The sequence below is a fragment of the Canis lupus genome, chromosome 14 (assembly GCF_003254725.2).
Source record: "Canis lupus dingo isolate Sandy chromosome 14, ASM325472v2, whole genome shotgun sequence".
NCBI classification, from domain to species: domain Eukaryota; kingdom Metazoa; phylum Chordata; class Mammalia; order Carnivora; family Canidae; genus Canis; species Canis lupus.
In genome coordinates, this window is record NC_064256.1 from 28,537,342 (window position 1) to 28,553,554 (window position 16,213).

At 35.9% G+C, this 16,213-nt stretch overlaps 1 protein-coding gene across 11 annotated transcripts in view; it reads right to left on the reverse strand.

Annotated features, from left to right (window-relative positions):
* The window catches only part of ETV1 (ETS variant transcription factor 1), a 95,659-nt gene that overhangs the window by 36,147 nt on the left and 43,299 nt on the right, over nt 1-16,213 (reverse strand). For all 11 annotated transcript variants that reach the window (XM_035698672.2, XM_025464236.3, XM_035698674.2 and 8 more), the window contains 3 exons: nt 10,382-10,511; nt 7,562-7,750; nt 3,317-3,564 (listed from right to left, as the gene is read on the reverse strand). In XM_035698672.2, coding sequence (XP_035554565.1) covers nt 3,317-3,564; nt 7,562-7,750; nt 10,382-10,511 — 567 coding nt within the window. The remainder of the gene's footprint in view (nt 1-3,316; nt 3,565-7,561; nt 7,751-10,381; nt 10,512-16,213) is intronic.

Consider the following 16,213-nt stretch of genomic DNA (forward strand, 5'->3'; position numbering starts at 1 on the left):
ATGTTAGTAAGTGAACCAAGAAATCAATGATCCAGTGATAAATACATTAAATTCTCTAAAAAGGTTATTGAATGTGCTCTCAGCAAAGATGAAAGAACTAATGACCACAAAACAAAATATCTGGAGATCATACTTGCTGACTGCAGTGTATAAATGTATGACATATGCAGATGTGTCACTACTGAACTGCAGTGATTTGGTGGCCAGGAAAATACATTTTGATACTTGTATATTAATTTTTCACAGGCACTGGTTACAAACTGTTACTTAAGTTTTTTTAGACCACAACCAGAAGATACAACTTTGCAATTTAACTACTGAAACAAGGCAGCCCCGGTGGCGCTGCCTTCAGCCCAGGGCCTGATGCTGGGGTCCCAGGATGGAGTCCCACATCGGGCTCCCTGCATGGAGCCTGCTTCTCCCTCTGCCTGTGCCTCTGCCTCTCTCTCTCTCTGTGTCTCTATGAATAAAATAAATAAAATCTAAAAAAAAAAAAAATACTGAAACAAAACACAACTGTATCTTATTGGCAATACTGAAATTAGAATTCAAAGGTGCTATTCAACTACTTTAGTGGCCTGCAATAGAATTTAGCGAGAAGAAAGGAATATAAATTAACAGCTTCTCAAATATTAAACAACTATTCTACAAGTAATTTGCCAGATATATGGTACACCTAACAATAGACATACCCTATATACCTTTAAAACAGGATACTAGACAGTTACTGACAGAATGACTATGTCCCCCACAATTCATTACAGATGCCCTAATGCCCAGTATGACCAAATTTGGAGATGCAGCCTATGAGGGTTGAATTAGGTCATGAGGGTGGGACCCCCATGATAGAATCAGTGCTGTTATAAGAAGAGGGATCAGAGCTTGCTTACTCTCTCTCTCTCTGCCACATAAAAGGACACAGTGAGAAAGGAGCCATCTGCAAGCCAGAAAGAGGGCCCTTCCCAGGAATTAATTCTGCTGGCACGGTGATCTTAGGACACCCCAACCTGTAGAATTGTGAGAAATAAATATATGTTGTTTAAGCTTCCCGGTCAATGGTAATTTACTATTGCAGCCTGAGCTAAGACATGGACTATGCTTTTTTGGCTAGAGCTGTGCTTTTGAGGGTCAGACAGTGACCAGCTCTGAAGTTCATATTATGTATGACCCACAAATAATGCATCTTCTCAAGAAAAGTTACACATGCTCAACACCATGTTATACATAATTTTGCATGAAACATAAATGTAAGGCAAAGATACATATATATATTTATATATATTTATATATATGGAGCTAACTACAGAATCAAGAAAATGGTTTCAGTGTAAATCTTGCTATACATAAAAACATTTCTACAACACACAGAGATACTCTCTAAATGCTATGCTTTATAAGTCCTTTTGAACAAATTATTTTGGCTATTTTATATGATTTCCATGTAAAGATTCTTGAAATCATGGTGACTTCAAAAAAATGTGCAGCCAATAAAAATAGGGTTTTGGGGAAAAAAGAGAACATCAGTTAAAAGGATTTTATATTTACAGAGAAAAATGAATCCTATCTATAATAAAATCCATTATATTATAGGACTCTTACTTATGGACATAAACTATGGACAAATATAAGAAGTTCTAAACTGAAACTGCTATGGTACATTTCAGGTACATTTAGTCCCCAAATTACAGAGCATTACAGACAAGCATTCAAATGAAGGCTTCATGCCATATGTTTAAATTTTTTTAAATTGTAAACCAACCAACAGATAAGTAAATATGTCTTCTCCTCTGATGCCTTGGAAATATATCATTTACAACAACCTAGAAGGCCACATCAAATTTAGAATTTGAGGAAAACTCTAAGATTAGCGTTAGAATAGAATGGTATAGAACCAGTTTCTAGTCTTCAGAATCTAGCTCACCCTGTTTCCTTTCTCTTTTCCCATCCCTTAACCTCACATTGTGCCATATACCATGAGGGCCTCACACACAGTGACATGGGCACATCCAAGCTCCATCCTCATTCTACTACAAACAGCTACCCGGTGGACCTAGAAGTGAACACAAGAATGATGTGTTCTGCCTTCAGAAAACTGAGCCTGGGATGAAACTGTTCAGGCTCTGGAAGTGGACTTAGGGCCAATTAGGCAGGGGATTCAGGGGCCCTTGGTAGTTGGTGCTCTTTCTAGAAGTGGAAGTATGACCTCTGAGTAGGCAATTCCTCTTGCAAAGAAGAATAGTGGCCAAAGGAAGACTCTGAGTTGTAGGGCTCCTGCTTGCTGAGCTTCAAGGGCAGTTTATAATGAAGTAGGGAATAAATAAATAAATAAATAAATAAATAAATAAATAAAGCAGGTAACTTTATGCAAGTTAAAAACTCAAATTAGAGACAATTTTTTCCTCAAGTAGATATGATAGAAAAATCAGCAATTATTCCTAGAGAAGCAACAGTTTCCTCACAGAGAACATCCATAATGTTGCATCTAAATGAGAAAATTATGCCATTTTCAAGTATTTCCAAGTTCACAACCATCTATTACAATGTTAATAGTGTTTTGTAGGAGCATGGTACCCTTTTTATAAGCATTAGCTTTTATTTCATACTTTCTTTCAAAATTTCTGAGATGTCTGAAAAGCTGGCATCCTGATTTTGAGATTATAACAGGTAAAAATGAGGTGAGTTAAGTAATTCTTCTAAAGTCTCAAGGTCACATGTTGGTGAAGTTGGTCATCATACTTATAACCGACTTGCATTTCCTTACTTTCAGAAGACTCCTTTTCTCCATCTTGATATATTATTCTATGGGAGCTTTCTGGTTCAGTGAGACCAAAGCTAAGCTCTATGAATTAACCATTTTGAAACTCTTCTTCTAATATGTAAGAATCCTTACTTCTGGACCATTGGAATCTTGCCATCAATAAAGGAAAAAACAGTTATAAGCAATAAATTGAGCCAATACAAAAGAATATTACTTTCTGGAAGCATTGTCACTAAATAATGCTACAGTAGCAAAATGGAAAGAAAGCTCAAAATTAAGAGAAGAATTACAATGTTACTCTCTTGGACTGAGAGTGTGCCTAATTTTACAAATTACACTTCTCGTTGGACTGGATTCATATCTAGACACTATTTCAACCATTGGCTCAAGCCAAAATGGTTTAATAGTCCAACTTCATATAGAGAGGATTCAAAGAAAGGATAAAATCAGGAAGATTCCACACCAAATGGTCATGTGCTGCTTATTCTGATGCCAACACTAATCAAGTGACAAGCAAGTGTAAAGATGTTTTAAATGTCACTTAAAGCATGGGCCTACCTGAATCATATGCAAAGTCTCTGGGTTCCTGTTTAATCATCAGAGGAGGAGGGAAGCTTTGGCTGGCTGCACCACCAACCATGGTGTTGTGTTCGTACACTGGGTCGTGGTACTCCTGCTTAAAGCCTTGAGGTGGGAAGGGGATGTTTGGCTCAGACATCTGCCGTTGGTACATAGGACGTCCTTCCCTTGGCATTGTCGGCAAAGGAGGAAAAGAATTACAGGGTTCAGAAAGCTGGCGGCGAAATCTGGGAAATAAGAGAGCATGTTTTAAATAAAAAGGTAAAAACCCATACTGCTTAAAATACTGATACAATTTTCAACTGTTTGATTAATGAGCATGATACCAACTGTCCCGAAGTGCAAATCTTTAACAAGGACTAGATTTCTCCTTCCTAGGGGCACCATGTTTTAAAATCATAATATGACTTGTGTTCCTTGATAATCTGTCTCTTGAAGCACCATTTTAGTACACTACAGTGAATTAAAGGTGTGTTCTGAGTAGGGATAGGAGAACAGTGTACTGTTTTGAGGAAACACACATCCTAACAGCTAAAATTCTAAACAAACTGGATCATTTACTAAATTTCCATATTAATAGAGTCTCAAGTAATTATATACAGAAAAAACAAACCAGGAAAAACAGAATCTGATTCCAAATTGCATCCTTTGTCCCTTAGCTGTTACCAAGCTAATCAACAAACATACCAAAGATCAACCAGGTTTTTATTAACCTACTTATTGGTTTTCCTTCCCTTACCATCAGTTATTGAGGAAGCAAGAGAGGAATGACCTTCCTCTCAAATGGCAGGATTCTTAAATCACCAATAATGTTCTAAAAACATTGTATTCTGGTGAGAAATAAAATGGGAAATTTTACAGAGACTAAAATCTAAGCTGGTTTTTAAAAGACCACCTCTTTAGCATCAAACAACAGCATGGAATACATCAGCTTCCGATACCTTCAAAGAAGATATCGGATTGATAAAAAAAAAAATAAGCATCAAATATACAGCAGGCCTCCAAAGATGAAAACAAGATGTATGTGTTGAGTAGACTTAGGACAGGTTGCCCTGTAAGGTCATGAGAAAGTTCTGAGGCCTCACTAGAAGGCTGGCGGCGAATCCCCATCTTCCTTCCTTCTTGGTTATGCTGTGTAATGATTGGCTAATCACATAATCGTTTGGTTCTGTGTTTCTCATCCATAATATCATTGACCCACCACAAAGATGTGGATTAATTAAAGATTTAAAAGTACTCTAAAATGCCCCAAGAGTGCTTAAAAATAACCTACCCAACATTTCTCTGAGCAAATATAAACCTATTAACTGATCCCCTGCCCCCAACACTAAAAGCATTCCTGAGACTTTAATTTGGAAAGTTAACATTTAATTTTGGTAACATTAAATGAAAATAAGGTAAAAGCTAAAGAATGGCAAAGCAATCACTTCAGCATTTCTACAAACGCTCTTTCCTCTCTATCCTGTGATTTAACTCTAAGTTTACTGGCTGCCATAGAAAGCACTGAAATTCCACCTACACCTGCAGAAAACAAACTTAGAAACTCGGATATTGCAAAACAGGCTGACTGGCACTGCATTCATTTCCCTTCTCTTGCTTATTTCATTAGCCAAAAAAAGAAACAGAAATTATCATTAAGAACTGTCAAGGAGTGAATCAGAAAATTGTAACTTGAAGTTAAAATAAGAAACCAGCTCACTCGTGAAGCCTTAAATGGAAGTTAATAATACTTATATTGAAAGCTTTGTAAGGAATCAAGCCATTTGTTATTACGAGTCAACCCCATTCTGGTTGGTACCTGCTGAGGACTGCATATATATGTAACATGCATGCTGCATAGGAAGCTACAAGTGTCTCGTGCCATTCTTAGGAGACACTGGGCAATGATAAAGGTAAAGGGACTCAAGGAGCTTCTAGGAGAGAGTTAATGGGTAAGGAGAGCACACTGATGATTCTTGGATACAGAAAAACAGTGTATAAGTGGAGGGAAACACTGACAAAGAGAGACAGGGCTCCTGCACAGTGGGTTTAGGAACATGTGCCAAAGGGCTGGCCCAAGGAACAGAATGAGCCTGAGGAAAGGAAGCAGGGGTGCAGCCCAGTTGGCCATAAAGCATTCCCAGAGTGAGGTGGGGTGCCTGGGCTGGAGGGGGCTATTTGGAGAAAGGATCTGTTCCCAGAGCAAATTTGCTATTTATAACTGAGGGACTGTCATTTGTTGGCTAGAACCCTCCAAGAAATCCTCCTCAGAAACATACGGCTTCAGAGATTTTCCTGGGATTGGCCAGCTGGTTCTGTCCTCAAAACTCAGTAGGGGGCAGTGGGAAAAGACCCTGAGCTTCCCTCTTCTAGTTCCGGGCCGGCTGTTCTCAGTCTCAAATATTTGACTTCAAGTGGAGAAACTAAAATGGATTTGGCTAAAGCATTTCAAGTTAGGTCACCTAAACACAGGCATTCTGCTGGTTCAGCAGTCACCTTCCCTAAGAAATAAGTGCTCCACGCAAAGGGCCAACATCACAAGCTGTAATGCCTATGCTCACTGCAAGCCCAAGAGCCTCAAGAATTGGGGACTCTGGGAAGTCACCAGAAGTGGACAAAATAAAACTGGCTTTTCTTGTTTGGACTCCTTCTTCCTTCCAGTTCTGCACAATGTGCATCTGTTGAATGGCCCACCCTGCAATAAGATTTCTTTCATCTGTATTTACAAAACTGTTTACACAGATGCACATACCATCATGCGCTGACAAGGTCTCAAGTCTACGGAGTAAAAAGGGAAAGATCATAGGAGGCATTTCATAACCAAAGCACAAGAGGACTTAGTGATGGAAACAAAGGTAGAAAAAATCCGGCTTAGTTTCACATTATAAAGAATGCTTTTATCTTATCCATCATACCAAAAGAGATTTAACTGCATTTGAGATTGAATCACATTAAATAACCTATAAAAAAGTAGATCTGAGTATTTCTGTATTTTCAGAAAGTTGCTAGTGACACATCTTCTGGTTTCCTTTGCTGATCCAGAGGATTCCTTTGGCTGAGTTATTTTTACAATGGTGTGTCAGAGCCAGTTTGCACTGGCTTATTGTTAAATTTTCAGAAATACTGTGAGCCAATTGTTAAACACAGGATTATTAAGAATTAAATGATGTCAATGTATAACTTTCTAAAAATTATATTAAAAACAAAGACAATAAGTACTCAAAACTCACCGCTTACAAATTATTTTACTACATCTTACTACTAATTATGCTCTGGAGCTTAAGTCTATTTTATCTAAACAGCAGAAATACTAAATAAAGGTATCCTACTACAGATCTCTTTCTGACTCGACCTTCAGGGCTGTCACAAAGACAGCTTGGAATCGGAATATTTACATCACAGACTTATCAAATGCTACAGATGACGTCTTCTGGCTTTTGTCCCATCAAGCCCATTGTTAAACATTTCCCAGCACACCACTGGCTCTATATAATTACAAGGCAGAAGGGAAAGGAAGGATGCTGTATACAATCAACCTGTGTTTTAAGCTGTATTATTAAAAGTGCTAAAGGTACTCCAATATTTTATTTAAATATGAATTCATCTCTAGGAGTCCAGAATTATCCACTGCAGCAAACTCCTTAGCTCCACGTTCTGGCTCTTGCCTTCCTTCTAAGTAATAATAATTCAGTCCCTATCTCTTTACTTTATATTCGAAGTGTCCAGGGTCATGCATCTAGTGACATTAAATATTCATCACTTGGAAAGGATGGAAAATAGTTTTAATCAAGTAAGTTCTATTCTGCAAAACTATGTACAGCTAAACCATTCAATCTAAGGTAAAGAACCTAATTCCATAAGCCACCTACTAAAATTAGTCTCCTAACTTTATAGAACAAGTACACACATATGCTCATAAAAATGGGATGATCTGATTTAAAGTTTAAGTGAGGCAATTTAATTCAGGCAAAGCGAAAGGGAAATGTTCAAATGTCAGTATATAGATTAATTTTCCACTTTAGCAACCAATTTAAATGTTTATAAAAGGAATGTTTATAAATGACCTTCTCCACAAATTATTTATAACTACAGATAGAGCAAGCTCTTTCTAAAAATATTTTGCAAAGATGTGCAAAATTAATATGCTCACCTTAAATCTACCATAGGTCCTAAGAATTGGTAACAGGAATTTCTTTCAAGATGCTAAAAACATTAAAAAAAAAAAAAATAGTACTTGCAGTTTACCTGTGGTCCATGGGGTAGCTGCTGTCTTGTATGGGCTGCGAAGGAGGGAGGTGAGCTGGGAAGGTGCGGTCAGGCTTCGGAGTGTGAGTGGAGTTTGGAGATGCATGATGTAGTGGGGACACTGGGGTGCTGGACGGTGTTGGGGGATTGGAGGGCCTCATTCCCACTTGTGGCTTCTGATCATAGGCACTACCCGAGGAACAAAAGAGAAGAGCACATTTGTTTCTTTGGAACGATTAAACAATTTTTCTTCCAACCCAAGAAAAGCAAAAAATATTCCAGGCTCAAGTTATAAGAAAGTGAGAATTTTAAATCTAATGGTTTTTTTGTAATCCTAAAACACATAATCTTTAGAATCACCCAACACTTAAGCAGAGAAGAGGATAATCAATATATAACTCGGTATCAGCATGAAGAGAAAAATGTGTGTTTCAATTACTACACAAACAACTTTGCATATGGAAAATCACTAAGAGAGAAGTGGAACTATGGAAATAATTATTGATGTATCTATTCTTGATATGCCTTCTTAAGCAAGTTGGATAGAGCTTTCCTAAGTCATTAAATATTTCTGATATTATCATTGTTCCATATCACATAAGATTTTAGAACAAGACACTAACCTCAGTTTCATAAGATGGAGACCATTCCTGGCTTGCCTTTATTTGTGATATAATTTTAAGAAGGCATTCCTTTTGCCTTATTTTCATTTTTTTATATAAAATAAATGATGCCTGTCATTAACTTCCTCACATGGGATAATAAAGAGTAATGAGGCAAATTAAAATGTCTCTGATATAGTTAAATTTTCTTGGAGTATAAGAATAGGTACAAAATGAGGTTCTTAAAAATAAAATCCTATTATCATAGTCTAACTTCTAAACACAATTACCAAAGAATAAAACGAGTAAGCCTGTTTTTACATACACTATGAATTTAAGTTGCTTTCCTGTGTGTAGCTCTTGGGAATATGATTTAACGAATTTTCCTAATCTAAAAAACTAATTTACTGAGAATAAATTTTACTAATATTACTGAATAAGAAAGGTATTTCTAGGTTAAAATAATATATTTTCTTTCAAAATAAAAAGCAATTATCAATACATAGTTTTGCTTCTTAAAAAAGAAACATTCTTTTTGGATTAACTTATGTAATAATTTATTCAGTTGCCACATCTATACCACAGAATTACATCCAAGTGCAAAAATACTTCACAGAAGTGTAGGAGTGTGTGCTGGGTAAGTCAACTGTTGGTTTTAAAACAAAGTCAACAGTACTCATATTATGTTTGGTTCTACCTATTTCCCTTACCAATATTTCTGAATGAGAAACCACCTCTTCTACAAAATAGTTTGCCTGTCTCGTGCCCTATAAAGAAAAAAAAAAAAAGATCTATCTTCTGCCCTGGGACACTACTTTTTTTTCCTCTGTGAAATACTGTATTGAGTTATCTTGTTTGTATAGAGATGGAAGTACTAGAATTTAACCCATACATTGCTGTGGAAATTATCGGTCTCCAAGAAGAACCTCAAAATATTCAGGTGAGGAATGTCAGGTATGTCATCCAAAGCAGTAGCAATTTCACAGTTACACATCTGATCAGTACCGAAATGCAATGACAATTCTACATATCTGGTTCATTAACTTGAAATTTTTCAGTATGTTAAATAATTATTCTGTGAATATACTACTCTAAAAGAGAGAATGCAAAAATAAAAACACTATAAATAAAAGTCAGATTGATCAATATGATTTTTAACTGAACTCAGTATGCTTTATGCTTTAAGAGCTTCTACAAGAGATCTTTTTAAATAAAAGCTTTGCAGTTTTAAGTAAGCTGGCTCATAATTCCAGGCTCTGGTAATCTTCCTAAAAAAGCATATATAAAAGACAAGTTTATAAGAACAAATAGCAATAGAATATCCCAACACTGGTCAGCTGCCATGAAATTGCACCATTCTAAGTTTCTTGAATCTTATATATCTTGGATATAACACTACATGCTGCAAATAGATGAGAAAATAGAACACTTTTTGGATCATAATGTATTATGAACTTGAATCTATGTAACTTCTAAAACTGCAAATATTTGTAGTCATTTTTATAAGTTTCCAAATGAGGTCCTTTTAAGAACTAAGTTTCTACTGTAATTGAGAATAATGATGCTCAATATACAGAGCCAACTTCTCCTCATGCAATTAGAGGACAATATGAAAAGTAACAGAATGCAATTTACTATGAAGGGTTTTTAATGAACATATATGTTATCAAATCTTCTAACAAATGAACAAAGTAATTTTACTGCTCCACCCTTTATTATCATCAAAAGGAACAACTGGCTTTTTAATAGATAATAGCCTGTACTAAGCCTTATAAAATTCTAACTTTATTGCAATTCTCCAGGAACACATCTTATAGATCATCTGCAAAGCCTGTCAGATAACTAATGTACTGCTCAGACCTGCCAAATGTTTCATTTTTTTCTACAGACTCTATCTAAAGTGCATAATGCATTCATTCTAATGAGAACTTTCAATAGCTGTTCATGCCAAGGAAGACCCTCTTTTCAAATCCAGGATGCATTACTACAGTAGAAAAGCAACTAATGATTTGGATGAAAATTATTGCTTTAAAATGATTCTAAAAGGTACGATCAGATAGTGTACAGTTCTTCAGAGTTTGGCTGAACACATTACCTAATTAGCTTGTTATCTGCTAAAGATGTAATTCATATAAAATAGAACTTGAGAACTGATACTATTCTGGATTTTTAGTTCTAATTAAAACCACCACCCTCTATATCCACCTGATGGCTTTACCTGACATTATACAGGCACTTCTCTCCATAGCTGAATTTAAAGGGCTGCTCCTGACTGCAGGCAGACCCAAGTTCTGAACATGGACTGTGGGGTTCCTTCTTGATTTTCAGTGGTAGGCCATGAAAAGCCACTAGAAAACAAAACAAAAATATCCACACAAATTAAATGTAGTTAGAAATTAAGTAATCTGTTCGACTTCTCTTGGTTAAAATGTCACTAACATTTCATACTGAAAAAGAAAAATCACATTTAGTGAATTTCATGGAAGAAAGATTCTAGAGAATCTCTGTAACTACATTCTTTTTCTGCTTTTACTGTTTAACAAAACGCATGCTTGAACTCTCATTACTTAAAGTGAATTACTTATAATTTGCTTAGCTGTATTAACAAAATTAGAAGCTCAGTTTTCAGAAAGTTTTAAAAACATTTCCAAAAAATTCAGTGATTAAAGAAGAAAACTGATTATCTAAGAATTAAGTGAGGACTAAAACACAATTTTCAGTGTCTTTGAAAGGAAAATATCTCGAGCCCATCAATAGTAATGGTTTCATGGAATGGCAATTGAACTATAAGAAAGAAAATCAAAGTGCAGGTCCAGTGGTAACTGATGAAAGTTTGGGCAAACAATTCAATGTCTCTGAGGCCAATGCTCATTTATAAAATAACTCTGCTAACTCTACTTAGAAGAATTATGAGATAAAATGTGAGAAATATGTGAAAATGATATGTCAAATGTAATCTACCACAAAATAATTCTTCTGTATCAAAGGCTATTTTCTCCTTTTTCATATGACTTAATGGTTATACTTATATATATTAATGCTTAATATAATATAAAGATCATATAAAATATGAAGGCTAGAGGAATATATATGTTTGGGAAGAAACAGCTTTAAAGCCAATACATAACACTATATATATTTTCATTCTTCTTTATGAAATTGAAAACAATTCCTGTTAGAGATCCTATTAGAAGTTTTAGTATAAAAGGAAAATTAGTAAAAAGATACACATGAGAATGGATTTTATTTTCATGTATGATATACACAAATGATTAATCAAGAAAGAGACACAAGAAGAATAAACATTTGGGAGATTAATTCTAACTCCTTTAAGAATTGGAATTAAAACACAAAATACTAAGTCTGTATTCTATAAAGGACAGTATGACAAGAGAAACTTCATGGTTTATGATGCCATTCAATCTTGATTGTGACATAACAAGCATTATAAATTTGTACTCGTTTGAATGTCGTATATAATTTAACATCATAATTTGATATCAAGAACTACCAAGCTATAGGCAAATATATGCTACTTGTTAAAATACATGTATATGATTTTGAAAGAAATGTTCTATGGTATTCAAAAGCCATCTGAAACATTGTAGAGTATACGTTTGCCAAAGAAATAGGCACATTTCACCTAAATTAGTTATCTAAGAAAAATTTAACAAAAAGTAATAAAATAATTCCAGTGGATGGTCTATTTGAAAGTATTTTCTTGATATACTCTGAGTTTAACATGCCTACTTAAAATAGAGAGTAGAGGAACAGAAACAAAGGAGAAATTACATGTGTTTTCACATGTCAAGGGATTCATGCTCACTAACTTTAACAAGTCAGAAGTTATTGAGACAGAAGAGATATGAGAACATGAGGACTTGTTAGGATTCTAATTGGAAAAAAAAAACTATAAAAAGGCAATTTGGTAACAAGACATCTAAATATGGCCTGGATATTAGATATTTAAGAAATTACTGTTAATTTGTTGGATGTGATAACGGAATGGTAATTACACAAAAAAAGATTTAATGTTAGAGATTCATATAGTGTTTAGAGAAAATAATTAGATGTCTGAGATTTTCTTTAAAATAGTCTAGAGGGTGGCTGGGTGGCTCAATAATTGAGTATCTGCCTTTGGCTCAGAGCGTGATCCCAGAGTCCCGGGATGGAGTCCCATATCAGGCTTTCCTGTGTGGAGCCTGCTTCTCCCTCCGCCTATGTCTCTGTCTCTCTCTATCTGTGTGTCTCTCATAAATAAATAAATAAAATCTTTAAAAATAATAGTAAAATAAAATAGTCTAGAAAAATGTATGAAAGATGAATCAAATTAGAAAAATATTGATAAATGTTTAAAGCTGATTGATGGGTAGGTGGGAATTCATTACATTATTCTCTTTACCTTTAACTCTCAAATTTGCATGATAAAAACTTTTTAAAATGTGAAAAAATCCACAAAAGATTTAAAGTAGTATTGAATAAGAAAATTTTCTGCCTGTGTGGGTTTGTGTACTGCTTCTTAGAATGACAAATATTGTATGATGAAACCACTGACTATACATTTGTTGCTTTCTTAACAAATAGTTTTCAACTATTTACTACTTCTTTGAACATATACAGTAAAATGGTATGCCCAAGTTCAGCACTTTGGGTTACGTATTGGGTTTTACACTTTTCTTAAGAAAAAGCAGTAGCAACACATCAGGAACTCAATTTGTCATTCAAAGTAGTACCAAATCATTATACCTGAGAGACTGCATCTAACTTGTATGGATAAAATAGGTGAGACTTCAAGAATAAATATACAGTATGATATAAAGTGTATTATATTTATCAAAATACCAGATCTATCACAAACTACTATTATATCCAATAGTAGTGTATCTTAAAAGTCTTTGAGGCCTTGAGAGAGAATAGGGTTAGTGAATGGGACTCTAAAAGCACTAACCATAAAAGAGAATAACCTACAAATTATGCTTCACTGAGATTAAGAACGTCTCTTCATCAAAAACACTATTAAAAGACTACAGAGTAAGCCACAAACTCCAAGAAGATGTTTTCAATAGAGAGATGACAAAAAGTTCATATTCACCATAATAAGAATCACTACAAATTTAAGACAAAACAAATGACCCAATTAAAAATGGTCAAAAGCCTTGAACAGGCAGTTCATAAATCGTAAAACAAACAAATGAACAACAATAAAAAGCCTATGTAAAAAGGTATTCAACATCTTTACTTATCAGGAAAATGCAAATGAAACCACATAAGATTATCATTTTACACACACTGGAATGGCTAAGCTCCAAAAGACTGACATTACCAAGTTTTGAAGAAGACCTAGAGCCAACAGGAACTTTTATATATGTTGCTGAGAGTATAAATTGGTATTAGCACTTTGGCAAACTCTTTGGCAGCATCCACTAAGGCTGCAATATAAATGTACCCATGACCCAGTCATTTCACTATTAGGGACAGATCCAAGAGAAGGGACTGCATATGTTCACACAAAGCCATGTCTAAGAATGTTCATGGCAGCTTTATTCAAAATAGCAAAAACTGGACAAATTCAAATGTTCGTTAGCAGGAAAATGGGTAAATGATTCATGGCATATTCATACAATGAAATACTATGCAGGAACAACAATGAACAAATTACTGACTCATGTAGAAATATAGATGGTCTCATAGATGTGGAGTGGAGTAAAACAAGTCAAACACAAAAGAGTATGTAGGAGTAAAACAAGTCAAACACAAAAGAGTACGTAGTAAGTTCATTTCAAGAACAGACCAAACTGACAGTGAAAAAATTCCCTTCCATTGGTAGATGGGAATGTTAATCACTAAGAAAGGGCAATAGTAACCTGCTACAGTGCTGGGAATACTTATACCTTGCTCTGAGTGCCACTTCTATGAATGTACAAATATGTAAAATTCATCAAACTGTGCAGTTAAAAACTTACATAATAATGACAGCATATCCCAACTAAAATGCTAAAGAAAATATGAGGGCAACAAGCAATGCTACACAACTTAAAATACTTGAACATGTCTGGCCTCTTCTTCCAGCAGACCCATCTGAGAATGGATCTTAGAAGTGTGTTTTATTTTTAACTGGACAGGATAAATCATTCCAGATGAGTCAGGGGAGGAATGACAAATCTGGGGTGCCATCAGGAATGGTTGCTAGCATAACGGTAGACTCCTATCAAAGTATCTACTGATATCAGCTTAGAAGAAAAAGTACTATCCATCCTAGTGAATACACTGCCTGCAGCTCTACTGCTTTCAGACTGGTTCCATGAGCTTCCTCAATTGACTTAAGATGAAAGGATGTAAGGAACCCTCCAAAGCTATCAGAGGCAAGTTGATCCCAAATCTGACCAATCATAAAATTTAACCAGGTACTTTTGAGAAAAACAAAACAAAACAAGACAGAACTGGGACTCCCAGGCCTGAGATGTTATAGGTTGAATTAGGTCCCCTCCAAAATTCATGTTAAAGTCCTAATCCCAGTACAACTCATGATGTAACCTTCTGAGAAGATTAGTTAAGATCAGGTCATTAGGGTGGAATCTAATCCAATATGATTCAAGTCTTTATAAAACGGATTTAGGATATAGAGACCCTCACAAAGGACAATGCCACAGGAAATAAAGGCAGAGATGCTGTGATGCTTCTACAAGCCAAGGAGTGCCAAAGACTGCCAGCAAACCACCAGAAGCCAGGAGAGATGCATGGAATAGCTACTCTCTCACAGCACTCAGAACCACCCTACCAATACCCTCATCTTACACCTCAAGCCTCTGGAACTGCGAGGCAGTAAATGTCTGCTTTTTAAGCCTCTCAGTTTGTGGTACTTTGTTATGGCAGCCCTAAACAAACCAATACACCACTCTCAGAGGTGATGATTCATTAAGGCTGGGATATACATCAGGATTCTGTATCTTATAAAAATTTCTAGGTGATTCTCCTAACTGGGCTAATTTCAAATCCACTGTGATGCTTATCCCTACCTGGATCCAGTGTGTGTGGCACTGAAATAGATCCAGTACTTGCAAAGACTTAAAAAAAAATAAAAAAAAAATCTAACAACCTCTTTCTATTTAGTAGATGCGCACACTTGAGGATTTTCACAGGTTCTCCAAATCCAGAAGTTTGGGGCTCCCCTACTCCTAACATAACTCCACAACAGGAATGTGTCTCTAACACATGCAACGTGTGTGGGCCTCTTAATCATCCTGGGCCCTCGGAACTGTGATTTTTTTTTTTCCTAAATGTAAAACAAATAAGTAATCCAGTGAATTTAAGTTGGCTTGGGATTTTTAATTGCTGTGAGGGAAAAAAAAAAAAAAGGCGGGGGGGGGGGGAGAGCCAATCTGAAGATCTCCAGCACTCTGCACAAGAACCACATGTGACTTTATTCTCCCCATTTTCACTTTCCATCTCTTTCTTCCTAGAGATTCCAGATCACCAAAGTGACTTCTCCTATTTATTCTTAAGGGAGGATAGTAGGAGACTCCCCCCAGGGCTGAGCCGAGAACGGGTCGGGTGTTTCTTCACAGGGCTGAGAGGCTGAGCGTCTGCTAACAGGCAGTTTTCCAGCTCACTGGCACTGGCACAAGTGAACGCAGCACATTCATTTTGTGCAATTTGCTTTACCTTCCCACATGGAGTTGGTGCATGTAAAAGGCTGTTAAGTACTAAATTATTCCTTATCAAATCACCATCATCTGGAGTCATGATCAACACTAATTAAATTACTTTCACTGAACACGGCTCCAGCCTGCTGCCGGGCTGCTAGGTACATTTCATTTCGCTGACTGTACGGACCTTGCTGGGTCTGACACAGACAGTGCCACGCATCTGCATTGTTTGTAAGTTTTAATTAAAGTGAATCTTTCTGTCTTCCACCGTGTCAAATTGCGGGAGTTAACTCCTTCATTTCATTTACAAAGAAAAGATCATTCAAATAATAAATACCATGTTCTATCTTTACCCCTGACTTTGGACAGTTCGGAAAACACATCTGTCAAATCTGCAGCCTCCC